The sequence below is a fragment of the Eschrichtius robustus genome, chromosome 5 (genome assembly GCF_028021215.1).
Source record: "Eschrichtius robustus isolate mEscRob2 chromosome 5, mEscRob2.pri, whole genome shotgun sequence".
NCBI lineage: Eukaryota > Metazoa > Chordata > Mammalia > Artiodactyla > Eschrichtiidae > Eschrichtius > Eschrichtius robustus.
In genome coordinates, this window is record NC_090828.1 from 62,881,320 (window position 1) to 62,896,658 (window position 15,339).

The window sequence follows — 15,339 nt, forward strand, 5'->3', positions numbered from 1 at the left end:
ATTTCATTTGGCCTCTGTCAAACAGCATTTCAGCCTGAACTTAAGTTCACCCTCTAGAGTCTGTAGCAAATAGATGGCCAAGCCAGCGCAATATTACGCACGAGGTCTAACATGACAGCATATGATGAAAGATTTGACAGCCATCAAAACTGAGTAAACAATTAAATTTTATTTTTATGTTGGAAAAAAATTTATACATTATAATGTAAGATGACCAAATCATCTTTAAACAATAGTAAACAGAGTTCTAATATTAAATCAAGACTCTTCATGAGTATCTGAAAGTTAAAAATACTACACAGTGTAAAATGCCTTCCCAGACAATTCAAAGACGTGCAACAGCACAAATCAAACACTCACAGCAGGTGAGCTAGCTTCTACTGTTACACATCAGAAAAACAACAAGAGACTGGCTCATCTCTGTTTTATGTTTTGGAGCCATCTGAAGTAGAAGCAGATTTGGGTATTAGATCATTTTAGAACAGTTGGTAGGCAGCTAATAAACAAGCTGCTCTCTTTGGCAATGTATTATAAAAATGTAATTAATCTTTCTTTTTAATAAAAGCAGTTAGCTTTTAAAACTGCAAATAGTAGGTCATTTGTCTATGTAACTGTTAGATGTCTTATTTTAATCTGCTAGAGCCAAAAAAAGCAGGAAATCACTTACTAATATGAGACCTATATTTTAGGAAGACCTATATTCAACAATGTGCTCACCACTGTGCTGTGTTTCACACTGAATCTTCACAACCTCAATATTTATTAAAACTTCATACAGTAAGTGGTCTTATCCCTTTTTATAAAAAGGGAGTGAAAAGCTGACCAAGATCACTCAGTTAAAAGTGGTAGAGCCCAAGTTCAACCCTAAGTCTATCTGACTCCAAAGCTCAGGTTCCCTCCCTACTGTGTCATATCTCTCAATAGCACTTCCAATTTCACTAGTAAACATACCATGTTACATGACTGAAATTCTACACATCAACTCTATAAAATGCATGCATTTGGTATGAAGAGAGCAGAATTCATGCAGTTTAATTCTATAATCAGTACCAGTGTCCACTGATAGCTCTTCTGCTCTGTATGGTCTGTCTGGCTACAAAACTGAAATACAGTAAGCATCCACAAGACACAAGCATGTGCTAGTCCCTGAGGGGATGATAACCAATAGAAGAAATGGCCCTAGATCTCCAGAGGTATACAGTCCAGGGAGCACACCATTTATAAATAAAATAACCATTATGAAAGTACACAAAAATATTAATGTAGAAATAAAATCTCACAATCACTCACAAAAGCAAAACAGAGATTCAGTCCAGTTCAGAGCTTTTTTACAAAAAAAGATTTTTTTTCTAGAAATGAGTAGCTATTCTGACTGCAAGAAAGAGATACCCTACTTTTTCTCTCCTTTATTAGATCTCCCCTTCAAAATTATTATGCTCTTAGGTCTGGGTTATATTTTGACTGAATAAGTTGAAGAAAAAATATAAAACTCTGGAGAGGAATAACCATCAGTTTTGCAGACAAAAATACCATTTAATAAAAAAGGTTACTTACATCCTTAAAATAACGCTGTAATAATGAGAGCCTCACGTCATGAACTGCTGCACATGTATCCCAAGGGTAAATCTGCTCCTCTTCAGTGATAGGCAACTTTTTTGGCTCAATGTTGTCACGGCACTGCCCCAAAACTACATTAACAACAGAGATAAGAGCTCATTAAAAAACCTACATGTAGACTTTATAAAACCAAGAAAAGCACAGTTATTTACCATAAGCTCCACTCAGTTTTTCACCATTACAATATTTTTAAAGACCTAAAAAAAAAGTGATATTCTAGTTTTCTTCTACAGAATAAATAAAGCTTTACATATGGCAATACTTATTTTCTAAAATAATACCAAAATATGAGTATGAACTCTGGATGGTTTCCAAAATCTATCCAGAGAAAAAGCCTAGAAGTTATGACTCACCAGTACAAATAAACTTCATTTCTAAATATACCATTTTTCACCAAAAGGAAACAGGTATCACTGGAGGAAAAGCTAAGTCCAGGGTTCGGGAGAAGTGCAAGGTGAGCCTGGAATTGTGTGTAATAAAGAGTAAGGAGGTATTCAAACACTGAGGGGGCAGGTCAGGAGGACCTAAAGGAGTTCTGACTAGCCAAATTTGAGAAAATTTGAGAATCAAAAAGAATGATGACAGTAACAGATAACACATTTCATTGATTTGGGCAGGGAACATCAAGTAAAAGGGTATGATGTTAGACTCTCAATGTATCATCCTATAGAATACTGACCAAGTGATTAAACTTGGTTAGCATCACCAATAATGGAACAAACTGTCACTATGAGCCTCCTAATGTGATGCAACGGGAAGGAACATCATCATAATAGTGCCCTTGCCAAAAATGTTTAACTTGAATCTAATCATAGGGAAACAATCATAAATCCAGAAAATGACACAGTCTACAGAACTGACCCGAACTCTTCAGAATTTTTAAAAGGGCCTGGAGAAACTGTTCTGGATTAGAGACTAACAGGAAATGACAACTAAATGCAACACATGATCTTTGCTTGGCTCTTGGATCAAGAAAAAAATATAACTGCTATAAAAAATATTATTGGGACAATTGGGAGAATTTGAACATAGACTATTTGATTTTATTAATATTAAATTTCTTGGGTATGATAATGGTACTGATGTTATATAAAAAGAATATCTTTGTTCTTAGGTGATACATCCTAAAGTATTTAGGGATAAAATGTCATGATGTCTGCCATGTGTGTGTCTGTGTGTGTGTATGTATAGATAAGTATGGGAAAGAAAACATAAATATGACAACATATTAACATTCAGTGAGTATAGGTGAAGGGTATTCAACTTTCCTGTAGATATAAAACTCTTCAAAATGAAAAGTTGGAAAAGAGGTATTTTTATAATTATAAAACATCGTAACGCAAAAAAAGGAAGTGGGGATATAAGCATACAGTGCCACACATTACTCTAAGATTCAATAAGCATGGGAAGAGCAATTCTTAGAGAAGGGAATATCAGGCACAGCACCGTGGGCCCCAAGTTTTGGGGAGATTTATGGCAGCAGCAACAGAAAGAATAGACAGAAGCAGGTAGATGCTAGCAACTAAAATATAATTAGCCATGATGTATAATCCTCTTAATACACTGCTGAATTTGGTTTGCTAGGATTTTGTTAAGGACTTTTACATCTATATTCATAAGGGATACCAGTCTATCATTTTCTTTTCTTGTGATGTCCTTATCTAGCTTTGGTATCAAGGTAATGCTGGCCTCAGAGAATGAGTTACGCAGTGTTCCCTGCCTCTCTTTTTTTTTTTAATATAGAGTAGTTAGTTGGGTTTTTTTTAAATTTATTTATTTTATTCATTTATTTTTGGCTGCGTTGGGTCTTTGTTGCTGCGCATGGGCTTTCTCTAGTTGCAGCGAGCGGGGGCTACTCTTCGTTGCGGTGCGTGGGCTTCTCATTGTGGTGCCTTCTCTTGTTGCAGAGCATGGGCTCTAGGTGCGCGAGCTTCAGTAGTTGTGGCACGCAGGCTCAGTAGTTGTGGCTCTTGGGCTCTAGAGCGCAGGCTCAGTAGTTGTGGCGCACGGGCTTAGTTGCTCTGCGGCATGCGGGATCGTCCCGGACCAGGGATTGAACCCATGTCCCCTGCATTGGCAGGCAGTTTCTTAACCACTGCGCCACCAGGGAAGTCCGTCCTCTGCCTCTTTTTTAATTTTTTTTTTTTTTGGACAAATCTAAGGAGGAATGGCATTAATTCTTCAAATGTTTGGAAGACTCACCACTGAAGCTACCTGGTCCCGGGCTCTTATTTGTTGAGAAGTTTCTGATTACTGATTCAATCTCTTTACTGGTTTAATGTCTGTTCAAATTTCCTATTCTTCTTGAGTCAGTTTTGGTGGTTTGTGTATTTCTAGGAACTTATCCATTTCATCTAGGACATCAAATTTGTTGACATAAAATTACTCATATGTCTTTCTTATGTCTGTAAAGTCTATAGTAATGTCTCCACTTTCATTTCTGATTTTAGTTATTTGTGTGTTCTCTCTTTTTTTCTTGGTCAGTCTAGCTAAAAAAATTATCAATTTTGATGAAATTTTCAAGATTTTGGTTTTCCTGATTCTTTCTATTGCTTTTCTGTTCGCTATTTCATTTATCTAGGTGTGGTATTGGCACAAAAACACACATATGCATCAATGGAACAGAATAGAGAGCCCAGAAATAAGCCCACACACCTAATCAATTAATCTTCAACAAAGGAGGCAAAAATATACAATGGGAAAAGGACAGTCTCTTCAGCAAGTGGTGTTGGGAAAGTTGGGGACAGCTGCATGTAAATCAATGAAGTTAGGTTAGAACACACCCTCTCACCATATGCAAAAATAAACTCAAAATGGCTTAAAGACTTAAACATAAGACATGACACCATGAAACTCCTAGAAGATATCATAGGCAAAACATTCTCTGACATAAATTGTACCAATGTTTTCTTAGGTCAGTCTTCCAAGGCAACAGAAATAAAACAAAAATAAACAAATGGGACCTAATCAAACTTACAAGCTTTTGCACAGCAAAGGAAACCATAAACAAAATCAAAAGACAACCTACAGAATGGGAGAAAATATTTGCAAACGATGCAACCAACAAGGGCTTAATTTCCAAAATATACAAACATCTTGTACAACTCAACAACAAAAACACAAACAACTCAATCAAAAAATGGGCAGAAGACCTAAGGAGACATTTCTCCAAAGAAGACATACAGATGGCCAATAGGCACATGAAAAGATGCTCAACATCGTTAATTATTAGAGAAATGCAAATCAAAACTACAATAAAGTACCATCTCAAACCAGTTGGAATGGCCATCATTAAAAAGTCTACAAATAACAAATGCTGGAGATGGGGTGGAGAAAAGGGAACCCTCCTACACTGTTGGTGGGAATGTAAATTGGTGCAACCTCTAAGGAAAACAGTATGGAGGTCCTCAAAAAACTAAAAATAGAATTACCGTAAAATCCAGCAATTCCACTCCTAGGCATATATCCAGACAAAACTATAATTCAAAAAGATACATGCAACCCTATGTTCACAGCGGCACTATACACAACAGCCAAGACATGGATATAAACTAAATGTCCACAGACCGATGAATGGATAAAGAAGATGTGCTACATATGTACAATGGAATACTACTCAGCCATAAAAAAGAACAAAATGTCATTTGCAGCAACATGGATGCAACTAGAGATTATCAAACTAAGGGAAGTCAGTCAGAAAGAGAAAGGCAAATACCATATGACATCACTTATCTGTGGAATCTAAAATATGACACAAACGAATCTATCTATGAAAGAGAAACAGAATCACAGACATAGAGATCAGACTGGTGGCCGCCAAGGGGGAGGGGGTTGGGAGAGGGATGGAGTGGGAGGTTGGGGTGAGCAGATGTAAGCTTTTATATACAGAATGGATAAATGACAAGGTCCTGCTGTAGAGCACAGGGAATTATGTTCAATAACCTATGATAAACTATAATGGAGAAGAATATTCTTTTAAAAAAGAATGTATATATATGTGTAAATGAATCATTTTGCTGTACAGCAGAAATTAACACTGTAAATCAACTATACTGCAATTAAACAATATTGATTAAAAAAATGTTCAATGAACCAATTTCTTCAAATGGTAAAATACATTTGGGGGCAGGGAGACAGGCACAGGAAAGATGAAAAGGGAACCTATTAATTAAAAGACTACAAGGGGCCCCTACAACTATAAATTAATTAATTAAACAAAATAAATAAGAAGCAATTAGGGAATTTTGAACACTGACTATATATTTGATGATATTGAGGAACTAAGTTACTTAGGAGTGACTACGGTTATGTTTTTTAAAAAAAAATCCTTTCTATTTAACAGAAACAGTGAAATATTTACAGATGAAATAAAGTGATATCTAGAATCTGCTGCAAAATAATTCTAGGGGGAGGGAATAAATAAGTTAAAATTAGCCACAAGTTGATCAATGTTAGAGACTGATGGGGACATGGAGGTTCATTTTACTAGTCTCTTTATATCAGTACATGGTTAAAAGTTTCCATATTCAAATGTAAAAAGATAAAAGAAAAAGAGAAGAGGCAAATCAAAATAAATAAAGAATTCAAAAGTAAGGAAAAAGTAAAGAGGGGTAAAAGGTGAGAGGATGTCAGTGGGTGGGTGAGACTCAGAAGGAAAGGAAAGAAACAGCCAGAGATTTCCCCGGCTATAATTCCCAGTTAAAATCACCCTTGAGGTTTAATGCTTTTAATGGTAGTTTCTTATTCTTTTTCTCCTATCTTGAAATGATAAAAGAGCTGTGGTATAGTGGAATTATCTAATACCAATAAATTTAGATAGTGTACAAAATTGTTAAAAGGGGATTAAATGAAGTAACAAGTCAAAGCAACTTTAAAAATATAAAATAATGAACAAGTAACAGTCTAAAACAATAACATAAGCTTCATTAGGGCAGGGATATTGTTTTGTTTTGTTTATTGTAACAGTGGTGCTCAGTAAATGTATGTGAAATGAATGAATGAATGAATGAATAAAACATTAAGTTGGTGATTATACAGTATTTGGTGAAGAAGTTATAGAAAGTCAAGTGGCAATAATCTAATGAAGTGATTTCCTTACAATAGTAGAAAAGATAAGTAGCTGCAAAATTAATCAGTACTCCCACACATTTCCTTTTTAGTAGGCATTTCTGGTCTTGACAGCTCTACTCCAATGTCCTATTCAGTGAGGGCTTCCCAGATCAATTTCATGTTTAAACAAGGAGAGTAGTAAGAGGAGAAACTAATCTACCAGGCACCATATTAGATCCTTTTGCCTATATTACATTACTTAACCAACACAACAATCCTCTGAAGTCAGTATTATCTCTATATTTAAAAGAAAGCAACAAACTTGGCCAGATTATGTCAAGCAATACCTGTATCTGAATTCAGAGGAATGTCTTATATCTTAACTCTTTCCACTTTACTAATTCAGAGAGTAAACACCCTAGAAAAAAATGCTCTGGAGAAATATGTAAGTCTTTTATTTCTCTTTGCTCCACACATACTCCTGTGGAAAAAGGATTACATCCATTAGGACTGGAGTGTCATAGTTATCACTACCTCAAAATACTTCAATATGGCAGAGGATAGAGAGCATTCAGACAAATCCTTCAATTTTTTTTTTTAATTGTTCTAACTATAGATTGGCAAACATATCAATCTGCAGGCTGTTTCAAGAACGAATGCTTCTAAGCTCAAGAAATAAGGGCAAAGCTACCTGAATATGCCTTATATAATTAAAATATTTAAATTGACAATATTTATGAGCTTAAAATGCTTCTAGATTTTAGATCAGTTAAATTGCCAAGAAAGCTGAATTCAGTTTTTGGCCACCTAGCATTGGTTATATTCCATCACACTTTAAAGAAAAAGATTGTGTAGCATATTCTCTTAAAGGCTTCTTCCAACACTCATGTCCAGGAAAGTGAGATAAAACGAGATTAAGAATCTCTGCTAAACAGATCTAAATAGATCCTTGCTATAGATCTATAATTATTATCTAAACAAAAATATAGCTTGTAGTTAACAGAGATATTTATTAATCTATTGTAAATACTTCATCTTTAAAATGGTCCCACTAAAAAATTACTTTGATTTTACCTGAGGATGCTTGTAACAGTACAACCAATCCTGTAGGTCTGTCTTCAGAGGAGGGGCCACTCTGTCCACAAATAACACAATCATATACTGCCTCAGAAACTTGTGGTTCTGCTGTGGTGATCTCCATAGGAATATCACTCTCTGGAGAATCTGAGGGGAAAAAGTTGCAGCTCTTAATTCCTGAAAAGAAAAATCTCTCTTCGATGAAATTATGGAAAACAAAAAAAAAAATCAAGCTAAAATAATTTTGAACTTCAAATAAACAAATGTATATAGTAATAAAACTATGGGAAAGTTATCTTGCTAAAATACTCAGAAAAAGACAAAAAATGCAAAGAATTGATATAATGAAAGACTTTAAATAATATATGGTTAAATACACTTGATGTTGTATCATTCACACATAAAATTAAATCTTAAAACACAGACGCAAAGATATTTGTATCCAAAAAATTTTTTTTCATACTATAATTTAAGGAAATAAGGGGGAGATCATTTGTCTTAATTTTCTTTGAGGCACCTCAGAGGGGAAATTTATAATAACATGGCAGCTCTTGGAAAGAAATGGCAATATTTATTAGGAGATAAAAGAGGAACAAACTATTTCTCCTTTCTTTTAATTGTAGTGATTATATCTTAGTGATAGTAATTATCAATATATATTTATTTATGTAGGGAAAACATTTATATATGACCATATATATTAATAAAGGAGAACTATTATAGAAAATAACAGTAATCTTTTGGTGATATGTCATTAACAGCAAGAAATAAAATATTGAGTCAATAATCATTTCCAGATAAAAATTCTTAAATTCATGAAGATCAGTGACATCCATAGTGGCAAAGAAAGGAGTAGGAGTAGAGGGGACTAGGAAGATCAGGGAAGCAGAAATGATTTATGACATGTTTAAAAGATGGAAGCATATCTAAATAAATATGTTAAAAAATGACAGACATCGAAAAAGAAAGATGTCAAGTTAGCATATGTTTTAATAAGAATTCATGCAGATAAACATATATCTGATATTTATTAAGACTGAGAGGAAAAGGGGCAGAAACCTAAAACAGAACTTTGGATAATGCTCAAAATTAATGGAAATTAAAAAAGAAGCCAATGAAAAAATCAGAGAAAAAACAATCAACAATATTTGAACAGAATCAAAACCAGAAAGCTCAACGTCTATGAAAACAAGATTAATGGGTCAAAATGAAAAGAAGATTTCAAACGAAGTACCAGGGGCCATTAAGATTTGACATGTGATTACTTTGTTTTTTAGGGGAAAATTTTTAGTACAGAAAAGAGGGGATGTGTCTGACTGATCTCAAGTTTCAAAGAGGGGATGTATCTGATTGCTCTCAAGTTCAAATACAGAAATACCTGATTAAAGTGACATGAAATAATTCAGTCTCACGTTAAGTGCCAAAGAACTAGAATTTCATTAACTCTATCTCACACACAAAGATATTTTTCCTTCTTTTATATCTTGGTACAATTAACTTGAAAACTTCAAGGAAATCCTAATACCAAAATTGTTATCAAAGAGACTGCTAAGTTACCTTTTCTAGAGTTTTTAAAAGTAAGGCTTTACAATCTTCTACACGCACAGTATTTTTATTTTAATTCTAACTTTAATAATTACAGACACTAATGTCCCTTTTTTCCTTCAAGAAGCTAAAAAGATTATAGTTTACTTCTTAAAAGAGGAAAATTACTGCTTTATAGAACTCATTAATCCTACAATGAATTAAAATACATTATTGGTAATTTATGATTGATTCCATCATTCCAGTACCCAATTTCAAAATTTTAGTTAAGATTTTAAAATGACCTATGACCAAATGTAATTACTGTTTCTCACCTATAGATAAAGACATGAAAAAATATCAATTAAGAGCACCCTATTCTGAAGAAGTCAGGCTCGAAAGAATGCATATTAGATATAAGTGGCTACATAAAGAACAAAAACAGGCAAAACTAATGTATAGGATTAGGAGTAAGGACACTGGCTACTCTTGGAAGAGACAGTGACAGAGAACATGAAGAGGGATTGTGGGATGCTGGTAATGTTCTGTTTCTCAATCTGGAGGCTGGTTACACAGTGATATTCAGTTTTTAAAAACTCAAAGAGCTCTATACTCGTGACACATGCACACTTATATGTGTAATAGCTCTATACTCATGATAAATGAGCATTTCTATGTATACGCTATATTTCAATAAAAAGGGTTTTTTTAAGCCCAATTAAATGAACAGCATAACTGGGTATATTCTGTAATAAGTATTAAAATAAAGATACTTAATTCTGCCAACTACATATACACATCAACATCTGCACATATTTTCCACACCAAATAAAATCTAAAAGGATGTATCCTACAAATTGACACAATGAAGAGATTACAATGATTTTCTCTAGGTAAACTAAATGGAGGCAGATACAAAACTGATAGAGTAATAGTCAAAGATGATAAATGTAAGTGCTACCAGAGGCCATTCTAATAATGAAAACATTCTTGCTACTAATAACCCTTTGAATTCTTAAATTCTACTTTGACTTCCAATACAATTAAAATTTTAAATGCGTTTCGGTGTAAAATTGACACTTTCTCTTTTAAAACAAAAGTGCCTGTTTTAAATTACTGTAATTAATATTAGTACAATAAGGCAAAAAAAATTAATAAAGCGATAGTTACCTCATCTGTTTGGTTTAACATGAACAGACAAGAATCTATCTGAATTAAGTAGGTGATTCTTCTGAATGTTATTTCAACTCACCAAGTTCTACTTACAATCATTCTGTTAGAATGACTGCAAAATGGTCCCAATTCTCCACTCCTCCCTGTATCTAAGATCTTTGCAAGGTAACTCTGCAACTTCTCCCAAGAGGTAGAATTTATTCCCCAATCTTTGTACATGGGCTGCCTTGATTTGCTTTAGACAAAGAGAATGTGGCAGAATAACATGCCTTTCCAAGACTAGGTCTAAAGTGGTCTTGTATATTCTCTCTCAATAGCTCTCCCTCAAAATCTCTCCCCCAATATCTCTCTTTCCCTCTCTCTCTCGACCATACCACTTACGTGAGAGTAAGTCTGGGGTAGCCTGCTGGAGAAGGAGAGAGCCCACCTGGAACACAGCCAAGTTGTCCCACCAGCTCAGGCCAATCCCAACTAACCAACTATCAGATCATTCTTGGCACATGTTTTGTTTTTGTGTTTATGGAGTTTTGTGGATGCATGGAGAAAAGAATGGGAAAATGATGTAGGGATGATATATTTAGTGCCCTCAGAATCATGGGAAATATATTTTTGTTTGAAAACATTATCCCTCCCTGAGGAATAGTCAACTGCCATACACAAGTATCACAGGGCAAAGTGTGGTCTGCAGCCCAGTGGTAGGCACGGAGAATTTTCTTTATTGCATAAATTGATGCTTGGTTTTAAGAACACACAATACACTTTAATTTTTAACTACAACTGAGTATTTGCTAGTAACCTACCAGGTGAGTTACTATTTATAAACTAAGCACAATACTAGAGTTTACTGTTTTCTACTACGAAGCCTGTGACAACTGCCACTATTGTAAAACTCCTGCTGTGCAATATCATTAATTCTGGTAAAGATGTACAGGGCTGTCCTGAACTGATCGTCATTTTTATTACTAACATTCTTGCTTTCCTCTTCTTCTTTTTACTTGGTACAGAGAGGAACTTCTCATTCCCTTTTTAAAAATAATACCATTTTAAAATAATTTTAGATTTGCAGAAAAGTTTTGAAGCTACTACAGAGTTCTCATATGCCTCACACCCAGTTTCCCCTTAAATCTTATATTAGCATGATGTGACTGTCACAGTGAACTAATATTGATATATTATTGAGCAATTTTTATTGATATAGATTAAAGTCCATATATAGATTAAATATAGATTAAAGTCCATATTTTCTTCAGATTTTGTTAGTTTCTACCTAGCGTCATTCTTCTTTTCCAGGATCCCATCCAGGATACCGTATTACATTTAGTGTCATGTCTTTTCCAGGATCCCATCCAGGATACCGTATTACATTTAGTTGTCATGTTTCCTTAGGCTACTCTTAGCTGTGACAGTTTCTCAGACTTCCCTTGTTTTTGATGACCTTGACAGTTTTGAGGAATACTGGTCACGTATTTTGTATAACATTCCTCAATTGTAATTTGTCTGATGTTTTTCTCAAGATTAGTCTGAGGTTATGGTTTTGAGGGAGGAGGACCACTGAAGTAAAGTACCATTCTCATCAACATCCTATCAAGGGTACATAATATCAGCATGATTTACTACTGTTGATATTGACCTTGATCATCTGATTTAGGCAGTATTTGCCAACTTTCTCACCTGTAAAGTTACTTTTTCCCCTTTTCCACACTGTACTTTTGAGAAGGAAGTCGCTAAGCACAGCCCACACTTAAATAGTACAGAGTTAGGGACTTCCCTGGTGGTCCAGTGGGTAAGACTCCGTGCTCCCAATGCACGGGGCCTGGGTTCGATCCCTGGTCAGGGAACTAGATCCCGCATGCATGCGGCAACTAAGAGTCCAATGCCACAAATAAGAAGTCCGCATGCCGCAATTAAGAGCTGGCATACTGCAGTGAAGGTCTCGCGTGCCACAACTAAGACCCAGAGCAGCCTAAATAAATAAATAAATTAAAAAAAAAAAAAAAAGAGTAGGGAGTTATGGTCCACCTCCTTGAGGGTGAAAATCTACATAAATTACTTGGAATTCTTCAGCATGGGAAATTTGTCTATTCTCCCTCATTCGTTTATGTATTCAATCCTTTACTTACCTAAGTATGAACTCATAGGTATTCGTTTTATACTTAGGGTTATAATCCAATACTACTTTATTTTCTTGTTCAAATTGGTCCAACTTGGCCTTTGGAAGTACTTTCAGTCAGCTTCTGAGTCCCTCTGACATACTGCCCCACCTCCCACCCACCAATGTGTGTGTGTGTGTGTGTGTGTGTGTGTGTGTGTGTGTGTGTGTGTGTGTGTTTTTAGTACTTCCTAACTTCCTAGAGCTACGAGATGCTCCAGGCTCATCTTGCATATTCCCTGCCCCGGTTCTAGAAGTAACCATTTCTCCAAGATCTGCTTCCTTTTTATTTTAATTTTTCATATATTTTTGGAGAACTGTATTAGAAACCAAGATCTGGGGCACTGGGTGTGCTTGTTTCTACTGGAGTATCTTTACTTCTAGGCCCTCTCCACTGACACAGCAAGGAAAACTATGTCTGCATACTAACTTGTGTATATGCACGAACCCATAAATATTTATACATATGTAATTTCACCTGTATCTATATTAACCTAAATGTGAGTTCATACTGATGTCTCCAACTCTAATCCATTAAAACATGGACATTCCAGCTTCTTCCCTTGCTTAGCTGTAACCTCCCACTCCAACAGTGAGAAATCAAGTTCCAATCATCTGCCATCTATTTACAGGTATACCTCAGAGATATTGTGGGTTCGAGTCCAGACCATGACAATATAGCAAGTATGGCAATAAAGTGAGTCACATGAATTTTTTGGTTTCCCGGTGCATATAAAATTATGTTTACACTATATTGTAGTCTATGAAGTGTGCAATAGCATTATGTCCAGAAAAAACAACGTACACACCTTCATTAAAATATACTTTATTGCTAAAAAATGCTAACCACCATATGAGCCTTCAGCAAGTCTAATCTTTTTGCTGGCAGAGGGCCTTGTCTCAAGGCTGACAGCTGCTGACTGAGCAGGGTGGTGGCTGCTACAGGCTGGGGTGGCTGTGGCAGTTTCTTAAAATAAGACACCAACGAAGTCCGTCATATTGATTGACTCGTCCTTTCATGAATGATTTCTCTGTAGCACGCAATACTGTTTGATAGTATTTTACCCAGAGTAGAACTTCTTTCATAATTGGAGTCAATCCTCTCAAACCCTGCCACTGCTTTATCAACTAAGTGTATGTAACATTCTAAATCCTTTGTTGCCATTTCAACAATCTTCACAGCATCTTCACCAGGAGTAGATTCCACATCAAGAAAGCACCTTCTTTGCTCATTCGTAAGAAGCAACTCCTCATCTGTTAAAAGTTTTATCGTGAGACTGCAGCAATTCAGTCACATCCTCAGACTCCACTTCTAATTCTAGTTCTCTTGCTATTTCCACCACATTGTAGTTACTTCCTCCACTGTAGTCTTGAACCCCTCAAAGTCATCCATGAGGGCTGGAATGAACCTATTCCAAACTCCTATGTATGTTGATATTTGACCTCTTCCCATGAATCATGAATGTTCTAAATGGCATCTGAATCCTTTACAGAAGTTTTCAATTTACTTTGCCCAGCTCCATCAGAGGAATCACTATCTATGGCACCTATGGCCTTGTGAAATGTATTTCTTGGGACTTCCCTGGTTGCACAACAGTTAAGACTCTGTGCTCCCAATGCAGGGGGCCCGGGTTCGATCCCTGATCAGGGAACTAGATCCCACATGCGTGCCACAATTAAGAAGCTGGCGAGCTGCAACTAAAGAAGCTGGCGAGCCGCAACTAAGGAGCCTGCCTGCTGCAACTAAGACCCAGCACAACCACATAAATAAATAAAATATATATTTTTTTAAAAAGAAAAAAAGAAACGTATTTCTTAAATAATAAGACTTGAAAGTCGAAATTACTCCTTGATCCATGGGCTGCAGAATAAATAGTGCAGGCGTGAAAAACAACATGATCTCATTCATCTTCATCAGAGCTCTTGGGTGACCAGGTGCATTGTCAGTGAGCAGTAATATTTGGAAAGGAATCTTTTTTTTCTGAGCAGTAGGTATCAACAATGGACTTAAAATAGTCAGTAAGCCATGTTGTCAACAGATGTGCTGTCATTCAGACTTTGTTGTTCCATCTATAGATTAGACTTAGAATGACTCTTAAGGGCCCTAGGATTTTTGGAATGGTAAATGAGCATCGGCTTCAACTTAAAGTCACCAGCTGCATTAGCCTCGAACAAAAGAGTCAGCTTGCCCTTTGAAGCTATGAAGCTAGGCACTGACTTCTCTCTAGCTATGAAAATCCTGGATGGCATCTTCTTCCAATATGAGGCTATTTCACCTACATTGAAACTCTGTTGTTTAGTGTAGCCACCTTCATTAATCATTTTAGCTAGATCCTCTGATTAATTTGTTGCAGCTTCTACATCAGCACTTGCTGCTTCGCCCTGCACTTTTGTGTTACAGAGATGGCTTCTTTTCTTAAACCTCATGAACCAACCTCTGCTAGCTTCAAACTTTTCTTCTGCAGCTTCCTCACCTCTCTCAGCTTTCACAGAATTAAAAAGACTTAAGGCCTTGCTCTGGCTCAGGCTTTGGCTTAAGGGAATGTTGTGGCTGGTTTGATCTTATATCCAGACCACTGAAACTTTCTCCATATCAGCAATGAGGCTGTTTTGCTTTCTTATCATTCGTGTGTTCGCTGCAGTAGCACTTTTAATTTCCTTCAAGAACTTTTCCTTTGCATTCAAAACCTGGCTAACTGTTTGGCACAAGAGGCTTATCTCGGCTTTCGACATGCCTTCCTCACTAAGCT

General features: G+C 35.8%; 1 protein-coding gene across 1 annotated transcript in view; it reads right to left on the minus strand.

The window, feature by feature from the left end:
• UBR3 (ubiquitin protein ligase E3 component n-recognin 3) overlaps positions 1-15,339 on the minus strand; it is a 229,904-nt gene that overhangs the window by 68,625 nt on the left and 145,940 nt on the right. The window contains exons 25-26 of the mRNA XM_068544929.1: positions 7,741-7,890; positions 1,555-1,688 (exon numbers count right to left, since the gene is read on the minus strand). Of these exons, the coding sequence (XP_068401030.1) occupies positions 1,555-1,688; positions 7,741-7,890 (284 nt within the window). The remainder of the gene's footprint in view (positions 1-1,554; positions 1,689-7,740; positions 7,891-15,339) is intronic.